The 20,325-nt window shown below is 38.0% G+C and overlaps 1 protein-coding gene across 1 annotated transcript in view; it reads right to left on the bottom strand.

Annotated features, from left to right (window-relative positions):
- The window catches only part of PROS1 (protein S), a 34,755-nt gene that overhangs the window by 12,191 nt on the left and 2,239 nt on the right, over positions 1-20,325 (bottom strand). Inside the window, exons 2-9 of the mRNA XM_056327297.1 lie at positions 17,809-17,966; positions 16,738-16,762; positions 16,320-16,406; positions 12,502-12,624; positions 12,223-12,345; positions 10,205-10,330; positions 3,304-3,425; positions 656-774 (exon numbers count right to left, since the gene is read on the bottom strand). Coding sequence (XP_056183272.1) covers positions 656-774; positions 3,304-3,425; positions 10,205-10,330; positions 12,223-12,345; positions 12,502-12,624; positions 16,320-16,406; positions 16,738-16,762; positions 17,809-17,966 — 883 coding nt within the window. The remainder of the gene's footprint in view (positions 1-655; positions 775-3,303; positions 3,426-10,204; positions 10,331-12,222; positions 12,346-12,501; positions 12,625-16,319; positions 16,407-16,737; positions 16,763-17,808; positions 17,967-20,325) is intronic.

Below are 20,325 nucleotides of genomic sequence, written 5' to 3'. Positions count from 1 at the left end.
CACCAATCTTTTTCCTGCCTTGTCCACAGACCAATGTGACCTGCTGCCTATTAACTTTACTGCCCTCAGTCCTCTTCCTTTTTTACCTATTTGAGTCTGGACCTCTTTGAAGTCTTTCTGCCAGTCCATACACCTCTCCCAACAACAGCACTGGTAACCAGGACTGTAATGGCTGCAAAATTCCAGCTCTGTGATTCATAGGTATGATCACATCTGAATGCCAATGGTGCATGTCTGGCCCTAGCTGGGCACTGTTTTCTAGCTGGGACACAGCCGCTACTGCCTCCTCTATCTGCTTCTGAGTAAAAGTTTTCTGAAAGAAACTTGCTGACCTTTCAGTTTTGCCATATAAGAGAGCTGCTGTCTATACTGATGAGGTGGCTCAAGGACATGTTACAACCAAAAAGAAATGCTGTAAACTGACTCCAGACACATTACTCTTGCCTGTCCGCTTTCAAATGACTCCAGCTTCCTCTGAGTGCTAGTATATGTAGGAACCAGAGTCAATTCATTCTCCATATAAAGGTATCTTAATCAGTGGGGAGACAATGATTTATTTTATGCGTGCAATGTGCTCTTTTTAAACCCTCAAAAAATTAACAGAAACAAATGTCCATAATTTCAATGCATACTTTTATCAATAGCAAATGCTTACCTCGTGACATTTGGCAATTTAAACTTCAAGTACAGAACAGGAATTCCTATAAATTGTTCTGCCAGGTAAAGCAGTTCATAATTCTTTTCAAGGTTCAGTGGGGTACATGCAGTAACAGCCTGAAAATGGTAGAGAAAAAAAAAAAAAAGGCTGTTAAAGCACTGTGATAGTTCAAGAAGCAACGCCTATTGTTGGCTGCTAGCCTCTTTCTTTTCTTTTTCTTTTTTTTTTTTTTTTATACAGCAATGGCTTACTTCTGTTTTCTTTTTTTTTTTCTTTTCTTTTTGTTAAAAATTGAGTACCTATGTACCAATGAAGGGGTGAGGTTTTGGTTTTGCTTGAAGTATGTATTATTTAAGTTGTTGTCGAAGGATAATTCAGGTTGAAACATAGTTCTGGTGAATTGCAAGTAATATTTCCATATTTAGTATGTGAATCAAGAACTGAAATTTTCCATCAGGCACTATTCTTTTACCACTGACTTGTGACACCCTCCTATTATGGTCCTGCCAGGCTCCAGTGTTAGTTGTCTGGAACCTAAACTTGATCAAGTGTTAGAAGGGAGTGGGGCCAGAGCTGTGCCTTGAGAAGATTTAATCAAAATAATAATACTAACAAAAAAATCACCTTTTATTTTCCTTATCAATATTGATATATAACTACTTATAGCTGAACAATCTCTAGTACTACTAGAATAGTTTACCTGGAATAAAACGTAACAATTTACAAGTGGATTAAGTAACAAATTAATAGAAATTGTTTCTCTCTGGCTGTTCCTTGAATGTACTTGTCCTATTTGAGCTGTGAAGAGGAATGTTCATGAAATGAACACCACAGTTCCTCTGGAATAGCACTGAATTAGTATTTCTGAGAATTGTTAGTGGGAATATGAAACTCTTAAGACTACATTCTCAGGAAAACTGTAAAAGAAGTTCTAAGTATCTGTTGCAACTGAAAGGCCTATAACTATGCATAACTGGGATTAATTCTAATGCTCTGGCCAAAGTCAATGTGTGCAATCACAGTCAGTCAACTGCAGTTGCAATGACAGAGGAAAAAAATGGTCCTTATTCTTTCAGGTATTCATCTACCTGAAGTTTTAAACAAAGGCATTTGTGGCCAGGAATAATATCTATTTTATGTGTGGTGCAATTTTAAACTAGTAAAACACTCAGTAAACAAATGTCAGGTATTCATTCCAAGGTACTGTTGACTTGTCTTCTGAAACTGTGATGTTATAATTCAAGTAACATCTACAGTTTTGTATTAAAAGTGCACTGATTTCCTTTAGGTGCAGGGAACTAGGTTCTGCATGTAGAGGGTGGTGAGAAAACTCTTGCAGAAAGTCGTTAAGAGCTCCTGTCTCATTGACTAGTGGGAGCCTAAAAGACACTTTGATCTGAAGTTATCCCTCAAAATACCCCTTTAATATCTTCTATATGATGGCAGTATAGCAGTCCTACAGAAGGCAACGATCAAGAATAGGTGTTCAGGCATTTCTGTTCTCAAGACATGCTGTACTGTGGTAAAAGTTAACAATGCAGTTCCTAAACTCTGACCTCTGTATTCATGATGCAGCAGTTTCATTAAATGTATAGGTGTTCACCCTGAATTTTATGGCTAATTCACTTTATGTCTGCTAGTGTCATTAGTCTTTGGACTGAATATATTTTCAGCTGACTAATTTTTTTCTGCCCAATTAAAAAGCCTGAAACTAACTTCCAGGTAGAGAGGTAATCACTTTTGAACAACAGTATTGAAAATAACATGTAACCAGGCAAGAAGGTGCTCTTCATGAATAAGCAAAATGAAATAATGATAGTAAGTGTTGTTCAGGTATTAAATTTCAGAAATTACAAACAAGATGTAATGCACACATGCTAGAACTTTTGTCAGACTTTGTTCCTACAGTTTAAGCCCAATTTTGGTTTACTGTGTTAGAGACTGTTTCTTGTCAGCCCGTTATCTGAGCTTACTTAGCATGACAAATCTCAGCCTGCCTGAACTTTTCAAAGTATACAGAGAACCACTCACCAGAAAATCCTTGAACTGGGATTCCTGCAGAGTTTGAAACTTTCCCTTACTAAGAAGTGTAAATTTTCAAAGGGAGCAAGAACACCTGATTTTGGCTGCGAAGTGTTTTTCAATTTGCAAGTATTACTAAGTGCTTTTTCTTAAGCTATGACAGATCAGAACTGTGCAAAAGATCCATTTTTTTTCAACACAAACAGGCAAAGCGTAGAATAATTCTGAAAGAGTGAGAACTTTTGTGTAGTCTAAGGAAAACCTGGGAACATAGGGATAAATGGAGTATTCTGGCTCTGAGTAAGCTGAACAGGAATTATTTGCTTAGATAGCAGAAAGCTAGGATTTATTTTGGAAGCAGAAGGGAATAAAGTTTACTGGCTAAAGTGAGCTTCTCTTGAGTGGATTCCTGTAAACGAGCATGCATGAACTGAATGGCATCCAAATCCCTACCAGGTCTGCTTTACGAGCCAAACCACAGCTCAGGGTCCCCAGCACTTTCCCAGCGGTTTTGAATCTGTTCTCAAATAGCTTCCTATTTTCCTTAATCTAACTTATGCTGTCATAAAGAAACATCCAACTTTGTGATTTTCCGCGTGGAATTTTACATAGCATAGTTTTACCTCACAACTTTTCATGTCCTTAGAGAGCTTGAACCCTTTCTTGCCATCACAATAGCAGCTATAACTTCCTGGAGAGTTAACACAGAGTTGAGCACAAATATTTTCCACACATTCATCAATATCTAGGAGAAATGGAAGCATACAGAAAAATTTATTCAAATTATTCATGGCACAGACTGAAAACTAACACAATAAATTAATGGAATAATGGGCAAGATGGGTTCTCTGGCATAACGTGAATCCAATAGGTGACTGCTGCTAAGCTAAACTAATGCTAATGGACGTCTTATGGAAAATTTACAATCCAGTCACCTGCTAGGTGTATAAGACCTAGTAATCTGATATAGGCCTTGTGTGCAGATTTGGGAAAGATTTGGTCTGATTTGTGAGGCAGTAAGAAGCTGAGTTGTAAGGTGGCTGAATTAGTGAGAGAGACCTCAATAAATCACTACTGTTTATGGGTCAGATCTCTTCCTTTCCCTGTAAGATGTCATGAGAACTTAAGAGTATTAAGAGTATGTATGGCAAGTATGTGGAGAAAGGATGAGCTTTTTTCATAGAAAACCAGAAGAATCTCAGAGCAACATACATTTTAAAATAGCATACAATAATCTCATTTAAAAAAAAAATAGTTTGACAGCTTCTATTTGTGGGACCAATCGGATTTTAGCTGCCAATAAACTAAAATAACTAAGGGAACTTCATTTTCTATTTAGTAGGCTGTGCATAATAAATAATTTAGAAATGAAACACTGTGTAAAAGACCAATGTAAGTGTTGCATTTTTAATATAGAAACAAACAAAATCTGTCCTGGATGAAAGGCTCTAATGAGGGTAATTTTGGGCCTCAGATCAAAGAAACTGCAATACTTGTTTTGAAACAAATAGTGGGAATAAACACTTTTGTACCAATGTGTGCACTTAAAAAAAATAAATCTGTTTTATACTATGCTAGATTTTCTTTTAAGGTTAAAATACTTTTTTTTTTTTCCTGTTGCCTGGGGGAGGAGAGAGGAAAAGAAAAGAAAAGGAAAAAAAAAAAAAGAAAAAACCACCCCAAAACAAACCAAAACCTTATTGCAGAAACTGGTACTTTGTAGTGAGCATGCATCATCTCCTTCCAAACCAGGATACTATGTTTAACAGCTTGTGGATGCTATTTTGATTTCTACCTCTGCTGCAGTTAACTGTCACAGACAAGTTGCTTTACCACGGCGTGCTAGCAGTTTCTACATTGTTTGGGTGGCCAAGACTTCATGAATAGGTTGAGGAAGCTGGTCTCATGTTTGGCTGAAAAGTTCCCTATTACTAAAATGTCTCCTCTTCCTCACCTTTAACGTAAGTCCCCTTTGCAAGGGGTCATGCTCCCTCGTACGTGACCTTATCACAGGAAAAAGCCATACTGTGCCGTACTGCAGCTAATACAGCCAGAACTAAAGTTCTGTTTGAGATCTAGTCACATGCTGTGTCCGTTTTCCATCTGACATCACAATCTGATGTGTGGCTATCTAAGCTACAGGATTCAAATAGTCTTCTGCTCGTGTTTGCATAATTTCTACCTCCTTCCACTCATCTCCCGTTCTTCCCCCTGATCTTCAGAAGCTGGATGGCCCTTTACATAGGCTGGTCTGTGATACTAACTTTCACATTCACTCTTTGCATGAACTACTGAGGACTCTTCCAAGTCACTTGTATTGCTCCAGAATGCTTGCTTACCTCTGCTCTGCCAAGCTGAGAACTATCTCCTGCTGTGCAGCAGGCTGATGGAAGACAAGGTCTTTCCCCGCGCACCCCCCCCCCCCCACCCCCGGCCTTTTGGAAAGAGTTTCAATGCCACTTTGAGCTAGCTTAGCAAGGTTCAGAATGATTGCACTGCATGCTAGAAGCCTATCGAGTGTCTTGGGCATTCTACTGAGAGGTATAGGAAGCAATACAAAAATCTGTAGTATATTCAAGCTGTGCAGAAGTCAATGCGGCATTAGCACTCTACAGCCAACTCCACCACCTCCTTCCTTCCATTTCACTAGAAAAGTTTTCTCCCCTGGAAAGCAGTGAGGGATGGGAAAAAGAACAAGGTTCTTAGTGGGAGTCTCTGCATTATTATCATGGTACTTCTATAAAAAGGGAGCTCAAACCAACTGCTCTGCACATGGTTCCACTGCCTGTCACAGGTGGGTTCACTGAGAATACATTTGCTGGGTTGTAAGTAGGCATGGAAGACCTCTAGCCTTTGACCAGCAACTGTTACCAGCATGTTTTCCTGTTCTGGGGAAAGTTTTGATACATATTGGAAGACAGTTCCTAAAATATAAGTGGAGAGTTGATGACTGGCTTTTTGGATTGTTTAAATTCTAACTGGTCTTAGGTTCATAGCTGTAGAAAAGGTTATGTAGGAGATTCTTCTGCTTCTCCCTGCGCCCTTTAGTGCTTTACCCATCAAAAATGTCAGCTAAGTGAGTAAAAGGAATTTTTAATATAGAAATACAGTACTGGATGTTTCTTCAAGTTGATCTGACATTTTGCAAATTTTTCTGTGTTGCAACCTCACAACTTGAATTAGTTTTAAATAATGAGCACAGAAATTGTGACTGTGCCTGAAATTACAGTCCCTTCAGAAGTGAATGTTTGCTAGTGTTAAAAGTTTTACCTTTGCTCAGATTTGAGAAAGTGTTACTCTGCACATACATATGTAGGCACACATTTGCAGACTCCTGCAACTGTATATCACCAACCCTCTACTCATAGCTTAATTCCTATTTCACTCACTTGGGCCTCTTACCTGTAGTACTTCTTAGGGGAGTAAGATACAAGGATGAGTTGCAATATCTAAGTGTTTATTTTTGAGCCTTACTCAAACTTCTTTCCATATGCTTTGGAGATAAGGTTTGCACATTAGTCACGTGGCAGGATTTGGTCAGTTAAGAAATACTTCGCTGATGCATACTTGCAACTGATTGATCCCTTCATTTTCTCCAGCTAAAACTAGATTACTTCTTACTCTTTTGTTTGGCATGTGTACTCTTTTTCATTTAGAAATCAACTGTTTATGGTCTTGATGGGGTTGCCTAACCCAGTAGATTGTAAGCTCAGCTTTGTGAAAGGGATTCTCCTGTGAAACTCACTTCCTAATAATTTCTGGTGACTGGCAACCTGATGCCTGTTTAAAACTAAGACTAAAAGATGGTGTGTTACAATGTGAAGCTGCTTTTGCCACTTTGATTTTTGCATCCTAGCTAACATGCAAATGAGGCAATGACAAAATCCGAAATGTAGCCTAGCCATACTATATGATGGGTGAGGAGAACACTTTCTGTGTGTTTTCCTACCCTGCCTGTTTTGGTTTTTTTTTGAAAAAAAAAAAAAAAAAATCATTCTGGTTACGATCATTTTGGGATCTGAAAAGGCCAAGAAATCCACCCAAGTCTAACCACACAGAGAAGAAAGAAAAAACAAACAAACCACAATCACCTAACCCTATAGACTGCTTCACTGTGGAGAGGTAAAAGGAAATAAAATTTACCACCTCCCAAAAGGAATTGGACTAGAGAGACTCTGAGAAGCACCTCTCTTCCCACGCCCTCCCCAGAGGAGCATGACTGTGTAGATGCTTTAGGGGAGATACTGTTCTTCATGAATGATCCTGTACCCCTTCCAGTACTTGAACACCTAGCATTACAAAATTAAAACTACAAGTACTGGTTAACCAGTAGCACTACTGTAAATCTGAGTACTGAATTCTGTACAAGCAGCAGTTAATTTTGATCATGTCCCTCAGGCCCAGGGTCTGCAGACAAACAGAGACTTATGAAGTTATTATGAAAGCTTATTACACAGTTTGACAGATGAATTTCTATCATTAAATCACCTACTCAGAAATTTACACCAGTCCTTGTGGGGGTGTAAATTTCCATTACCCAAAATAAACCTGCTGCTCAATGGTAAGGTCTCACTCCAGAGTGTACTATAGCAGCAGAGGGACAGGCAAGCTTCTTGAACAGGTATGAAGTCTCCTTCCTCAGCGGACGTTCTGGAATTCCTGATCAGTCCAAATTGTAGGATCTCCCCACGTGGAGCTAATTGTCCTGCTACAGAAATCCTGACATGCACAGGCTGGAGGGAACCAAGTTTTTTGAGTTTTGTTTTAATAATTTATGCTATAACTATCCTGCTTTTTTTTCATTCTTCCAAGCTGTAGTTAGCATCTTTGCGTGTCTGTCCGAGCTATTTCAAAAGCTTCCCACAGATCCGTCCAAATGTCCGTCCCACATCATAAAACACTCAGTGGAAGCTATTCAGACAAACCCATGAATCTGAGCAGCGACCTGGGTTTATACAGCTGCTTTCAGTGGAAAGCTAAAATAGCTTGCTTCAGATAAGTTGCTAAAATATGATAAAATTGGCCACAAAGGAGCTGCATACCATGTTGTAGAAGGGAGCTACTCTATATAACACCAGGGAACTATGGTGATTTCCCCAGAGCATGGATGTGGGTAGGCAGGGTTTTGTGTGTGTTGAAGAATTCACGAGGGAAGGGGAAACCTCGATTCCTCAAATCTTCAGACCATGTGCTAGCGAGGGACTAATAACTGGAATACAGACATACTCTGTGCTGTTTGATTAACTGGTTCAGTCACTTCTTTAATAGATGGTCCCCCTTCAGAGAGGGAAGAAGAATGTAGGGAAAGACATGCCAAAACTTAGGTAATTCTTTAAAATATGGGTTCCGATTTGTCTCCTCGCTACTGACTGCAAGACAGACCCTGCTAGCACAATAAGCATACTTACCCATTCCCACTACTCCTTTTTTTGGCAAGGTGTTTGAAATTGCAAAGGTGGTGAGGAGATGATAATCAAGTTGTGTATCTAAAACTGTACGGTTTCTATGAAACAAAGACTGGACTGTACAGATATCGTCCACTGACAGTGTCTCCCAAAAGGTGGGGATGAAAAACTGTAGCAACATTCTGCTAGGAATGGGTGAGAAAAAAAACCACAAACCCTCTTCTAGTCCACGCTAATAGTATCTGTCATCACAGAGACAGTTGTGCAAAAACGTATGTAAATTTGGTTTTTCTAATAAGCATAATTGAATTTGGCCACCTACATGTGATATGACAATGAAGAGGTAATGTCATTTAGTATTTCTGTAAGGCTACATTCCTGTCAGTCTGCACAATCCTGTCCTTAGACAGGATTTGGTGACTCATTTAATGTGGTTACAACGAGGTCTGAAAGCTTAGCAGCATAATCCTCCTTCTAGGAGGTAAGACTTTGCTCATTTTAATGTCCTCATCCTACAAACTTCTGGAATCCGTGTTTCAGAAGAAAAACAACACTTAAATTTAATTTGATGCAACCCATGTATCTGCAGAAAGTACTAAGAGGAGTGAGAGATTAATTACTGTGACATTTTCCTCATTTCAGTGCACACAGGGACACAAAATTGTCAGTAACGTTTTAATCCCATAGGAACCGGACAAAGACCTGACATCTGAATATGTAATCATTACACTATGCAAAGCTTTGGCACAAGAAAGCTGCGCACGAAGCCATGGAGCAAAAGATTCATGGCCAGCAAGAAGCTACTTTTGTGTCCTTTTGAGCAATAACATAAAGGCAGCATTTAAAATAAAAATCAGTCACTGATACTTTTTTATTAAACTGGCAATGTAGAAAATTCCTCTTCATAGTAAAACACTAAGAGCTTGTATTTCTCTTCTACAATTGAAATTTTATTTCTGATGTGTATACTAAACAGAAACTTCAACAAGTAGAGAGAAATAAAATGTGTTCTAGGACAATTATGCAAATATTTTCAATGCTTGAAGAAGTTATTTTATTATGGTCTGTGTATGAATGGCTTCTTGCTGCCTTACTGCTAGCTATCGGTACTTCCCAACTTTGCTGTAATTGTTACGGAACTTAATTTTGAAATTCTTCCTTCCCGATTTTCATTTTAGAAAAGAATATACCAAATGAAAGATTCTTCTGGTGCAGCTCCTTTTTTCATCGCTCCTTTTCTGGATATTTAAGAACATCTTCATTTTAAATGCAAGGTCTTTATAAAAAATCTTTTATACAGCTGCCACGCTGTCATTTCCAGCTTAGAATGGAGATCAGTTCACTCTAATGCTGTTATTTCTAGCATAACTAGACACCCTGAGGAAGGATTAAATGAATGTTATTTTAAATGGAATTCAATGACCTCAGTGAAAAGCTCTTTCCAATATCTGAGATCTAAGGACATACAAAGGACAGAGACTGAGCCCCTAGGCATGAGGGCTAAATAAGCACCTAAACAGCCTATCAGATGGATAAAGACACGCTTTTTTGGTTTTTGAGACAATCTGATTAAGCACGGTTTTCATTTCTGGTGATTACCTCTTTATAAATCTTCCTGTCTTGCCCAGTTCTGAATTACCAAATGCGTACTTTTAATTGATTTTGCTATAGCTTGTCTTGAGTTAGGGATATTTATTAAACTGATTGACATCAAGTATTTCACCCTTGTAACTGTAACGATGCTTAAAAACAAGGTACAGGACACTCTAGCAATGCCCAGATCCTCAACAGATTGCTCCAAGTTCTCTGAAAGAAACATGCTGGCTGGTTTGAGAGCTTGGACAGAAAGTCCTCTCTACAGTGGGACAGGAGAGCTCCCATGACAGAAAGGTACCTGGCATACAGCAGGACACGGCAGTGTACCATAAAACCCTCTGATGTCTGGGAGTAAGTCATTGCTACTGTACATACTACATATAATATAGCCTGACTGAACCTCTGAAAAAACAGAAAAGTGAGTCATATTGTAATAAACAATATGATACACCACTAGATGTGATGCTGGAGTTTAGTATAGCAGTGGATTTAAATTTTAAAAAAAGAGGTTGTGAAGACCTACCTTCACAGTTCTTGGAAGTTGAGTTATATGTGTAGCCTTCTGCACATTCACATTCGTATTTCCCCAGGGTGTTTTTACAGACAGCTGTCCCACAGATGTTTGGATCCAACACACATTCATTTATATCTAAAAATACAAACAAGTTATCAAAACAAATCACTCCCTTGCATACCGTTTTTTCCTAACCCTATCCAAAAACTATGCAAATTGAGAGAGGCTGGCAAACTGTCTCTTTCTTGCTAGGTCTACCATGCTTTAGTAGCAGACTATAGCTATAGCAATAAAGATTTCAAGAGGTCTCTAAAAGGCACTTCTGCATGCTCTCAGTGAAAACAAATTATCTGCCTGCCTACCTTTCCAATTCCCTCATGTGTTCTGTGGGTAACAGGAAAAGGGATGCATGTCCAGGAAGACAGAGAGAGAAACAGTCTGCAGGTTTCCTGTAAACTAAACCAGACTGCATAATAAAATCCTATCTTAGAAAAAAAGACATCCAGAAAGGCAAGAAATAATCCTATCAAAGTTTCTTATATGCTACAATCAATTCATGTCACAATTGTCTTTTAATTGGCTATGCTGACAGGTGTTCAAGTCCCTCACTGTCTCTCCATCCCTCAAACCATTTTAGTGTCTATCTTCTGTGCTGTTTCCAATTTTTCAATGTCATTTTCAAAATGCAGATGTGACAACTGGATGCAGCCTGTAGTATCAATCTTACTAAATGTCTTGCAAACAGAATAATATCAGATCCCTGATAGTACTTCAGCTCCTACTTGTATGTGCAGGGATCATTCTAGTTTTCTCTGTGGTTCTGTAGTAGTAGTGGAAAAGGTGCTGCACAGGGAGAACAGATTCTGCCGCTGGCTTGCAATGACTCCCAAACCATTTTTGAAGTTGAAGCTGTCCTGAATTCTGCCTACTTTTCTACAGCTGCAGCGTGTACTCCAAACTCCTAGGTGTGTAATTTTATAGTTGGATGTAATGAAACACTTAAACCTGGTTTATCAAATGATCAAACTAGTATTCTAGGTACTAAGGTATATTAGCATATTTTTATCTTTGATTATTTTTTTAACCAACTATTCCAGTATCTTTCCAAGAATTAAAGAGATTCTAACCAACTTATCTACTTGCCCTTTTTGACAAAAGAGCAGTCTTCTGTTCTTCTGGAATTTCTCTGGAAATTATTCATTCACAAAAATATACATACTAAAGGAACTGACATTGGGAGATGGCTCTCAAGTGTGGCCTCTTAAATTATTTGACACTATCCAAGACTGTTATCATAGCTTGGCAATAAAATATGACATTAAAATAGAATGAGGTTGTATTTTTTCCTAACTATGCAGTAAGAATTGCTAATTATGTCAATGCATAGTCTTTATGTGGAATGGAATGAAGCACGTGGGTCATGGCCTAATAATAACAGACACAAGCATGTACAGAAAAAAAATGATGCTGGCTGAGTAAAAGACAAATCTTTCTCTCCATTAAGAGCATTTTCAGATTCATTAATAGTTTCTTTTCCAATGAACTTCAAACTCCCAAAAGAGCAGCATCACTAATTAGGAGTGATTCAGCCTAAACCAGTGTTTACCAGACATGGTAACAGTATCACCTGGTTGCACCATTCTAGATTCTTGTCTCAGCATGCTTAAAGGGTATGTGAAAATGGTTAGTGACCAAAACAAGCTGTACAGAGCTCTAGTAACGAAGCAGAATCTAATGTACAGCCTTTCTCCTTTTTCCATTTATTTTTTCCCCCCTCCCTGAATTGGTTTCAACCCATCTCAGTTCCATGATCTGGTTTGCTGTACGGTTGCCCAAAGGCTTGCAGTGGTATAAGGCTGCAGGTGGAATGAGTAGCCAAGGTGAAGCAGGACTCATCTCTCATAGGCAATGCAAGCTTCTGCTGACTTAGAGCATTTAGGGAATACTGAACTCAATTATTTCCTCTCTCTAGTCAACAGGCAATGTACTGTCATATAATGATGTTCTCCTTGCATCTCGCTTCCTACCTCCACAATCCCGTTTATTTGTGTGCATGAAATAGCCATCCTCACATAAACAACGGTAGCTTCCAGGTAAATTAGAACAGCGTTGGCTACAACCTCCGTTTGAGTCTTCACATTCATTTATATCTAAAAGAAAAACAAAATAAAAATCTCTGCTGAGGGGAAGGCATTCATTGACCAACTGTGTGGCAGTAGATATACTTAAAGTTTTGATACTATACAATAATAGTAGAACTGTAGTGTTCTTGAGAACTAACATCATGATGATATTAGAGACTATACCTTCTTCACATTTTTCTCCTTGCCATCCCAGTTTACATACACATGTATATTTGGCTTGTCCATCTATGCAATCCTTATATCCATCTTTATGGCACGGCAGAGGGCTACACTGATTTGAAATCTCTGTGGGATGGAAAACATTGGAAATACTTGTTACTTGGCGTTATTTTTCCTCAAGGATCAGTTTAGCCTTTTTCTTCTCTTCCCACAGGTACCTTTCATAAACAGGAAGGAGCTTGATGCATAACATCAAGTATCCATACAACCATCTTGCTACTAATTCTGTCAGCAAGAATTTGCAAGTGGCTGAGAGAAAAAAAAAGCCATCAGTACTTTTTCTTTGTCAGGTAGAAAACAACTAGAAAACAAATGATTTACTAAGCCATGTTAAAGCTTGCAAGATGTGACAAAACACAGACTTAACAACTGTTTTCATTACATTTTAAGGACGTATTTCAGTTTTTAAAGAACAGTGGCTCTTTAAAATGGTGCTCTGCCCCATCATATTACCACGGATTTCACTAGAAATACCAAAGTTTCAAGAATACCAAGAATCCAAGATTAAGAGACCAGTTTCTCTATTCAAGGAGGGTCACATTTACAAAGAAACTAACAACTTGGGTTGCCTTGGCTGTCCAGGTCCTGTGGGTAGACTGGATATGTCAGTGTCGAATACTACTGCCTTTTACAAATATTAACTTCAATGGCAAACAAATTTGCATTGTAAAGAGATCAACTGGAGACTGTGCTTACTAGCAAGATCTAAGAAAGCAAGGCTCAAAATAAAAGACTAGGGCAGAGAACACAGAATGCCCTGCCTTTTTTTCTCTAACCAATATACATGAAGTTCTTTTAACTTTCCCCCCTGCCTATTTTCGCAATTTTACATCACCATACCACATAAGGCATCATTCTGTTTGTGTCTCCTGAATATGCTGGTAGCTTTTTGGATTATTTTTCTGCAGGCCTTCAAACATTACAAACACATTGTTTCTATTTAAAGTTATGTTCTTGTAAAGCTCTGGAATGTCATTCTGAGGCATGCTTTTTAAAAAGGTAGAGTTCTAAAAAAGAGCAGAATGAAAAGAAGAAAGAGTTTAGTGATAGTCGGATTCAAAAAAGTGGAATGAAAGGCAAGTCTTCCTGAAGACTGAAACTTGCTACAATTCTGTATGCAAGGCCTCCAGTGAGGTGATCGCTCAAATGTTTCTTACTTCACTCAAAAGAGCTAAAGAACTGAGCCCCACAGAATTATGTTTAGTCTTTTGTGACCAAGAAAGCTTAACAAAATCTGTGTTTGTATATTACATATATATCTATATGAATTGTATATATCAATTAAATCTACTCCTAATTAAATTTTGCTGCAAGTAAATCCAGAAGCCCAGAGGCCAGTCAAGCTCCGCAACTATACAGCACTTCTAGAACAGGTGCTGCACAGCATGCAATAGTCACAGTGCAGGCTCTGTGTTGCAGGGGGCTCCAGTTGCCAATGAAGACTGACAGAAGAAATTGTGTAGAATACATAAAAGGAATGGGGTTTATGTATGGATCCTTCACAGCAATTTACAAAGTTCTAGAACTCCCTACATTTCCCCCCCCCCCTTTTTTTTTTTTTTTAATTATTTACTGCTTTTGTAGGTCCAGGAACAAGTGTGTGAACTAAGCTTATTTTGAGCAAAGAGTTTCATAAGTGATAGATGTAGAAGGCACCCTAAGAGTGTGCAACCGGGGAACAAACTTGACTGTAAATGTTTCTGAGCAAAAGACAGTGATGACTTGTAAGAGTCTGAACTGAGAGAAAAAGGATTGAGTTGGCAGTGTGAAACATAAGTAGATCGAATGAGATGAATTAAGGATATAAAGGGCAAGAAACTTGAGGAAACCAATGAATGAACAAAGGAGAACTGGTGAAATACACTAGAGGAAGAAGACAAGACAGGATGGACAGGATTGGATGAACAAAGAGGTTATGTCCACAGATGAATGATTAAGATGTCACTGAAGGAACAGTAATGCAGCAGCCATTTTTCCTGAAAGTGGGCTTGGTGTTCCTCTTTTTCCCAGTTCAGGGTGCCTTCTAACCTACTATCCAGCAATGTCTTTTGATAAACATTTGTGACAACAACGAAATGTCAGAACTGATACTCAGCCTGCAATAGAAAGGGTATGTGGTGGCAAAAAATGTATTGTGGTACCTGTATCCTCTGCCACTCAGAGGTTTTGGTATCCATGAGATGTGTCATGGTGAGCTGTACAGATGTAAAGGCAGGGATCTGTAAGTGTTTATTTTCAAAAGCAATTAAGTATGCAGATGTATGGGATACAGATGCTCAGGGACTTAAAAATGCATATTAGATACATGCTTGTTATTTTTATTCCTTGATTTTTTTTCAGCTTGAGACTGAAACCAGTTACTGTATTATTATAAACTAATTCTTATAATTATTTAATTATTTCTCATTAGGGATTTTTTTTTTCATTTTGACAATATCAAAACAATTTGGATCAACAAGTTCAGAAAGACAGAACTTTTAAAATAAAAAAGAAAATGTAGACATCAGTATCACAAAATCTTTGTCTCAATGAAAATACATTTTACAAAAATAAATGTTAAATACTTTTAATGGGAACTTTAAATTCCACTTTCTCAGCAGTAGCTCCCTTCCAGAGATGTGCATAAATTTTGTTGAACATCTAGGCCTTAGAAACACTTGAAAATCTTATCCATACTCACTTTACTTCTCCTTTATCCTGGTGACTGTCCAATAGTAACAGTTCATTTAATTTGATTTTATAATGTGAATCCAAATGGAGAAATACAATGACTATCAAGTAATCTAGTTGTTTTCACTGGGCAATACAAAAACACTGCACATTCACGGAGCTCTGCTAAATCCTTTCCTCCTAGGATCTCTAATGAGAATAAGAAAGAGTGATATGAATGGGAGTACATTCATTGGCCAAGTGATCTGGAAATTATGTTCATCCATGACCATATGCAGTGTAATTATCAAGGACTTTTTTTGCCTTCCATTGCTTTCAATGACAAAACCAGTGTCAGATGGTTAAGTATCCCTATTCAAACTAATTGAAAGCTTCTATGATGTAACCAGGCTGTAAAGGTTTAAGAGGTTTAGAGAGATGTTTCAACTGTGACATTTAAGGAACATGGTACAGATTGCTTCCTGTGAATTCACTAGAAAAAGACACAATTCACACTAGACTTATGAATGTATAGGCATAAAAAAATTAAAATATTTAAGCAGTATCACAAGTTTCACGCTTTGTGACCTTCTTGTGTCTGGAGTCAATGTCTATGTCTTCCATCTAGTAACTGAATTTTTCAGCCAGTAATGTTACCCACTTCATGAAGGGCTACAGTGTAGCTATGGGCCAAAGAGTGTTAGAATGGAGAATTAGCCAGATGGATAACTGACTGAACAGGACTTGCTAGATGCAAAGAATCAAGCGTAACTATTAAAGGAAGTGGTAGAGTACAGAGGACATACTCGGGAATGCTGATGAGTTGGTGTAGGACAGTTCTGGTTTTGGATGAATTCTACCTTCTATTTTGCAGTTAATTATGTTTCTTTTCCAGCATGCTTTATAAAGTTAACAGTCATTTATACCGCTTGCTCTGAAAATGCTCCATCTCACCTAATTTTTATTTGTGAGTTTCTTTTTTAGATTATTGAGTTTGCCTGTGAGTTAATGGAGATTTGTCTCTTCTTCTGCCTAGGTGAACTTTCTAGCCACCTACGTGTGTGTTCTTAGACCTGAGTACATTAGGTAAAGGATCTCACAGCAGCACTTACCATTGACACAAGCCCTCAGGTCAGCTGGAGAATCTGGAGTAACTGCAGTAACCCTGAAAATCCCTGCTCGATAGGAGGCAAGGCAGCCTGCAAATGCAAACCCACACAATCTGCTTATGATACAAACACTCATTTAGACTGAAATTACAACAGCCTATGCAAGGCATCTTCAAAGAGTCTGCTCTCACAGCTTGAATTAGAAAACTTGTCTGGGCATATTAAGGACAGCTGATCACAGACCAACCTTCTGAGTGCCTCTGCTCGGATCTAAGCACACAGAACTGCCTAGGAACTCCTATGCATTATAATCAGCACAGAAATCATTCAAGGGCTACGGGCAGAATAACTAAACTAGTATTATCTAAATAAGAAGATCAGTGAATGATATACTAGAGTTGTTCAGGTTTTTTGTACTTACTTAAATATTTGGGATAAAAATACTCCTGCAGAAAGAAAAGAAAAATAAAGACCAATAAAAATTTAAGGTAGGTAGAATTACAGCAGAATATATTCCTGAATACATTCTAAATTATAATGGTATCATAACTACAAAAGAAGCAAACAAGAAAAAGTCACTTTGACTCATAGAATATAGACCAATGTTTCTATATCACTATTGTTTAGGCTAAAACAGCAGACTTTGATAAACACAAGACAGTGAAGAGATTAAGATACTGCACTGAATTCAGAGTGAAGGCAATGAAATTAATTGGGTGTCAAAATTACATTGAAAATTCTCTCTTTAAATGGGAGGATCTTGCCTGATGTTACTGGATGCAGAGCAGTCTCCTTTATTTCCCTTTTCCACCCTAAAGTAAGCAAAATCCCCTGGAATGGGTTGAACTTTGTACATGTAATTAATTCCAAATAAAGTGAAAATTGTTACTAAAACAGAAATTGTTAAAAAACCCTGATTATTTATTACTAAAACTATTTAAATTTGACAATCAGTATATCCAAATACAGGCAATGTTATCAAAGTCAGAACATGGAACTGGCAGAGCTTGCAAAACAAAATTCATTTTACCCACATGTATTTTGTAATAAACCTTTTACAGTACAAAGTTGAATAAAATCTATGTAATACTAAATAACATGCAGTAGGAATGAAGTGAGGAACAGAGTTCTCCCCACTAGGAAAAAAGCTTGCAGTAATACATCCATTCCATTCATTAAAAGGGCTGCACAGCCACGCATCTTCTGTGTAAAATTTTAACTGAAGCCAACAGTTTCCCCACACGGAATGCCTGCAGATAACTGTGGTCTAGAACTGGTGGTCTGTACTGGAAACTAAAATAATATGTACTCAACTATCCTCTTTGCTTATACAGTCTTCATTACTAATTGTGCAGGTTCTATCCACAAAAGAATTTCAAACCAGTCCGCATGTTGGGCTTCTTTTAGTTTTGCAGTGTGAATTCTATGTACTTTTAGCTTTCCCTCTGCAAAGAACTACTATCTACCTCGTAGATATTAATGAGATACTTACAGTTTCAGGATTATTTTCAAAGATTTCCCTGGCTTCTTCCTTATTGCATAATTCTTCAATGCACTCTCTTTCTAGATTTCCCTTCTTACTTTCCTCCATAAAAGAATTTGCTCGTCGTTTCCTCACCAGGAACTGAGAGGCATACTGCTGGGATAAAACTTTGTAGAAACAAAGCTCTGTTGTTATTTATTTATTTATTAACAGCTGAAAAACACTGTAATCACTTAAATATGAGAATCTAACACAAAAGTCTGAACTAAATCCTTAGTCAGGATTTGCTGTTTGCTATGATCTTGAAAACTGTGGGCAAGAAAACCTAGAATTCTGTTTTCTGTATGTGGGGTAGCTGTTTCTGACCAAAAAATTCCTAAGTTACCAAAAAAAATGTTTGGGTAGTGCTGTGCCTGAAGCATAACTTAAATGTCATGTGCAGGACAAGATATTTCTTTTTTAGCTATAGATATTACAAAGTGAGATATGTGACCAACAAGAGGAAAAAAGCTGTGAGGCCTTTAATATTACATGTTTCAGTAATATTCTATGGGTAAATATTCTGAACATATTTAACTTATCTGAGACCAAAACTGTGTCTTACAAAATCAGGCTACCTGTTAAATGTAATTAACATAAATGTTATTCTGTTTTTCAGAACCACAAAGAACAGGACAAAATGAAAGGTGAGAGTGATATCCTGAGAAATATCAAGGCAGACAACCTAGAAATACATTCAGATTTTACCAAGATAAAATACAACTGTAAGTAACTTATATTTCAGGTCTTTGATGTTATGTGCCATTACTTAATTTTCATGTATCTTATTACTGTCATTTTATTGACTTTTACACAAATGGTGAACAAATAAGTGAGTTGGGAAATTATATTAGAAATGAAAGGGTTGCTTCTATGTTCTTTACAGAGCACACACTATAGGAGTAGCAATGAAATTAGACTGCCTCAGTTTAATTTTTGGACATACATTGTGATTAAGAGAAACACGGAAGAGCATAACTGGAAAAAGTCCAGCTGATAGGGTTAAAGAGCATCACTGACATATGTTAACTAGAGAGCACTACACTTCCGAACTTGCCCTTCTTTTATCAGCCTTTGCACAACTTAACCTCTCAGACCAGCACAACTGTGTGAGGGTAATGACACTTGCAGTGCAAACCAGATACGGTGTACATACATATTCATCACTAATCTAAAAAGATCATTTCAAGCAGACATAGCCAATTCAGTACTGTTTATGAGCACGCAATACCTCAACCTCAGAGCACCTTTGTAACTAAAACCTACATATGTTACCTAAAAGCCTCGATCGAGTGACAGGGAACACAACTGAAGCACTCTGAAGCACTGCAACATCTGATAATGATCTGAAGAAACCTTTCTGTTACAGCATCCTAAATGTATTTGATTTGGGATAAGCCTGTATCTCCAAACTGATGTTTGCTTTCTTTCTGGTAAGACTAATCTTTCTGGTAAAGGCAACAGCTACGATTTCCTGAGCATAAGGTGGACATGCTACAGCATACCTCCAAAGTTTTGAAGCACACCTTCATCTCGGAGAGGAGCCAGCAAGTTGCTTAGAAACGCAAGGAGGAGAAGTCAGTTTGTGCCCTTCTCCACCAATAAGTATATGAGCAGGCAGCAGCCCAGTATTTGAGGACTCATTCCTTCTTATATACATGACCTACATGGTGTTCTTAAAGAAAAGTCTTAATTTCTGGGCCCCCACTTCCAGAAATTCTTGGCACAAAAGAAATGATTCAAGCCTGCTTTCTTCCTCTAGTGTTTTCTACTTCCACAAATGTTAAATTATGCCAGAAGTACATCTCAAGGGCTGTTAACAATGTATTTCAAGAGCTGGATTTGGATTCTCTGATTGTTACGTATTCCTCATACAGCAGTTAGGAAGAGCAGTGAATTGGAAATTGTTGCAACTGGATCTCCTAGACTTTCTCTCTCAAGTCCACAAGCCCATCACTGACATGGCGTCTGCTGGGAGGCTGGCAAAAAGCACGGTGAGATGACAGAAGGACCTCATGAGAGCTCTTCTGAGCCCTAACTGCACTGGAAAGCATACCCAGAAAATATTTTTGCTGTTTATCACCAACTGCTGCTAGCAGTGTCATTTCAATTAACTTGGGTAGATGGCTGTATTTGTCACTACGTAAAAGCAGACTAATAAGAAGGATGCAGAAAGTGTATCTGTTCTGAGGGAAAAGGAGTGACAACAAAATAGTAAAATTCTGCATTGCACCTGCTGGTTTTGTTTACAGTGGAGATTTTCTACCAGTGCAAGCATGCTGACATAGCTTTGGGGCAGGGGCTCTGTGCTATAGGTGAGGCCTAATTTACAGCTGACTTTAAACAATCTTGTTTTGATCTTTAGCTACATCAATCTCATTGTGACACAGTTTTTCAGTAAATAAAGCACAAGAAAATTCCAAGTGCATGCAGTGTTCTTCAGGACATTACACCAGATGTAACACTGCTTATCTTGTGATTTCAATA

This window comes from Falco biarmicus, chromosome 2 (assembly GCF_023638135.1).
Source record: "Falco biarmicus isolate bFalBia1 chromosome 2, bFalBia1.pri, whole genome shotgun sequence".
Classification (NCBI taxonomy): Eukaryota; Metazoa; Chordata; class Aves; order Falconiformes; family Falconidae; genus Falco; species Falco biarmicus.
The sequence above is the reverse complement of the archived record's forward strand: the minus strand, read 5'-3'. Positions and strand labels throughout refer to the sequence as shown.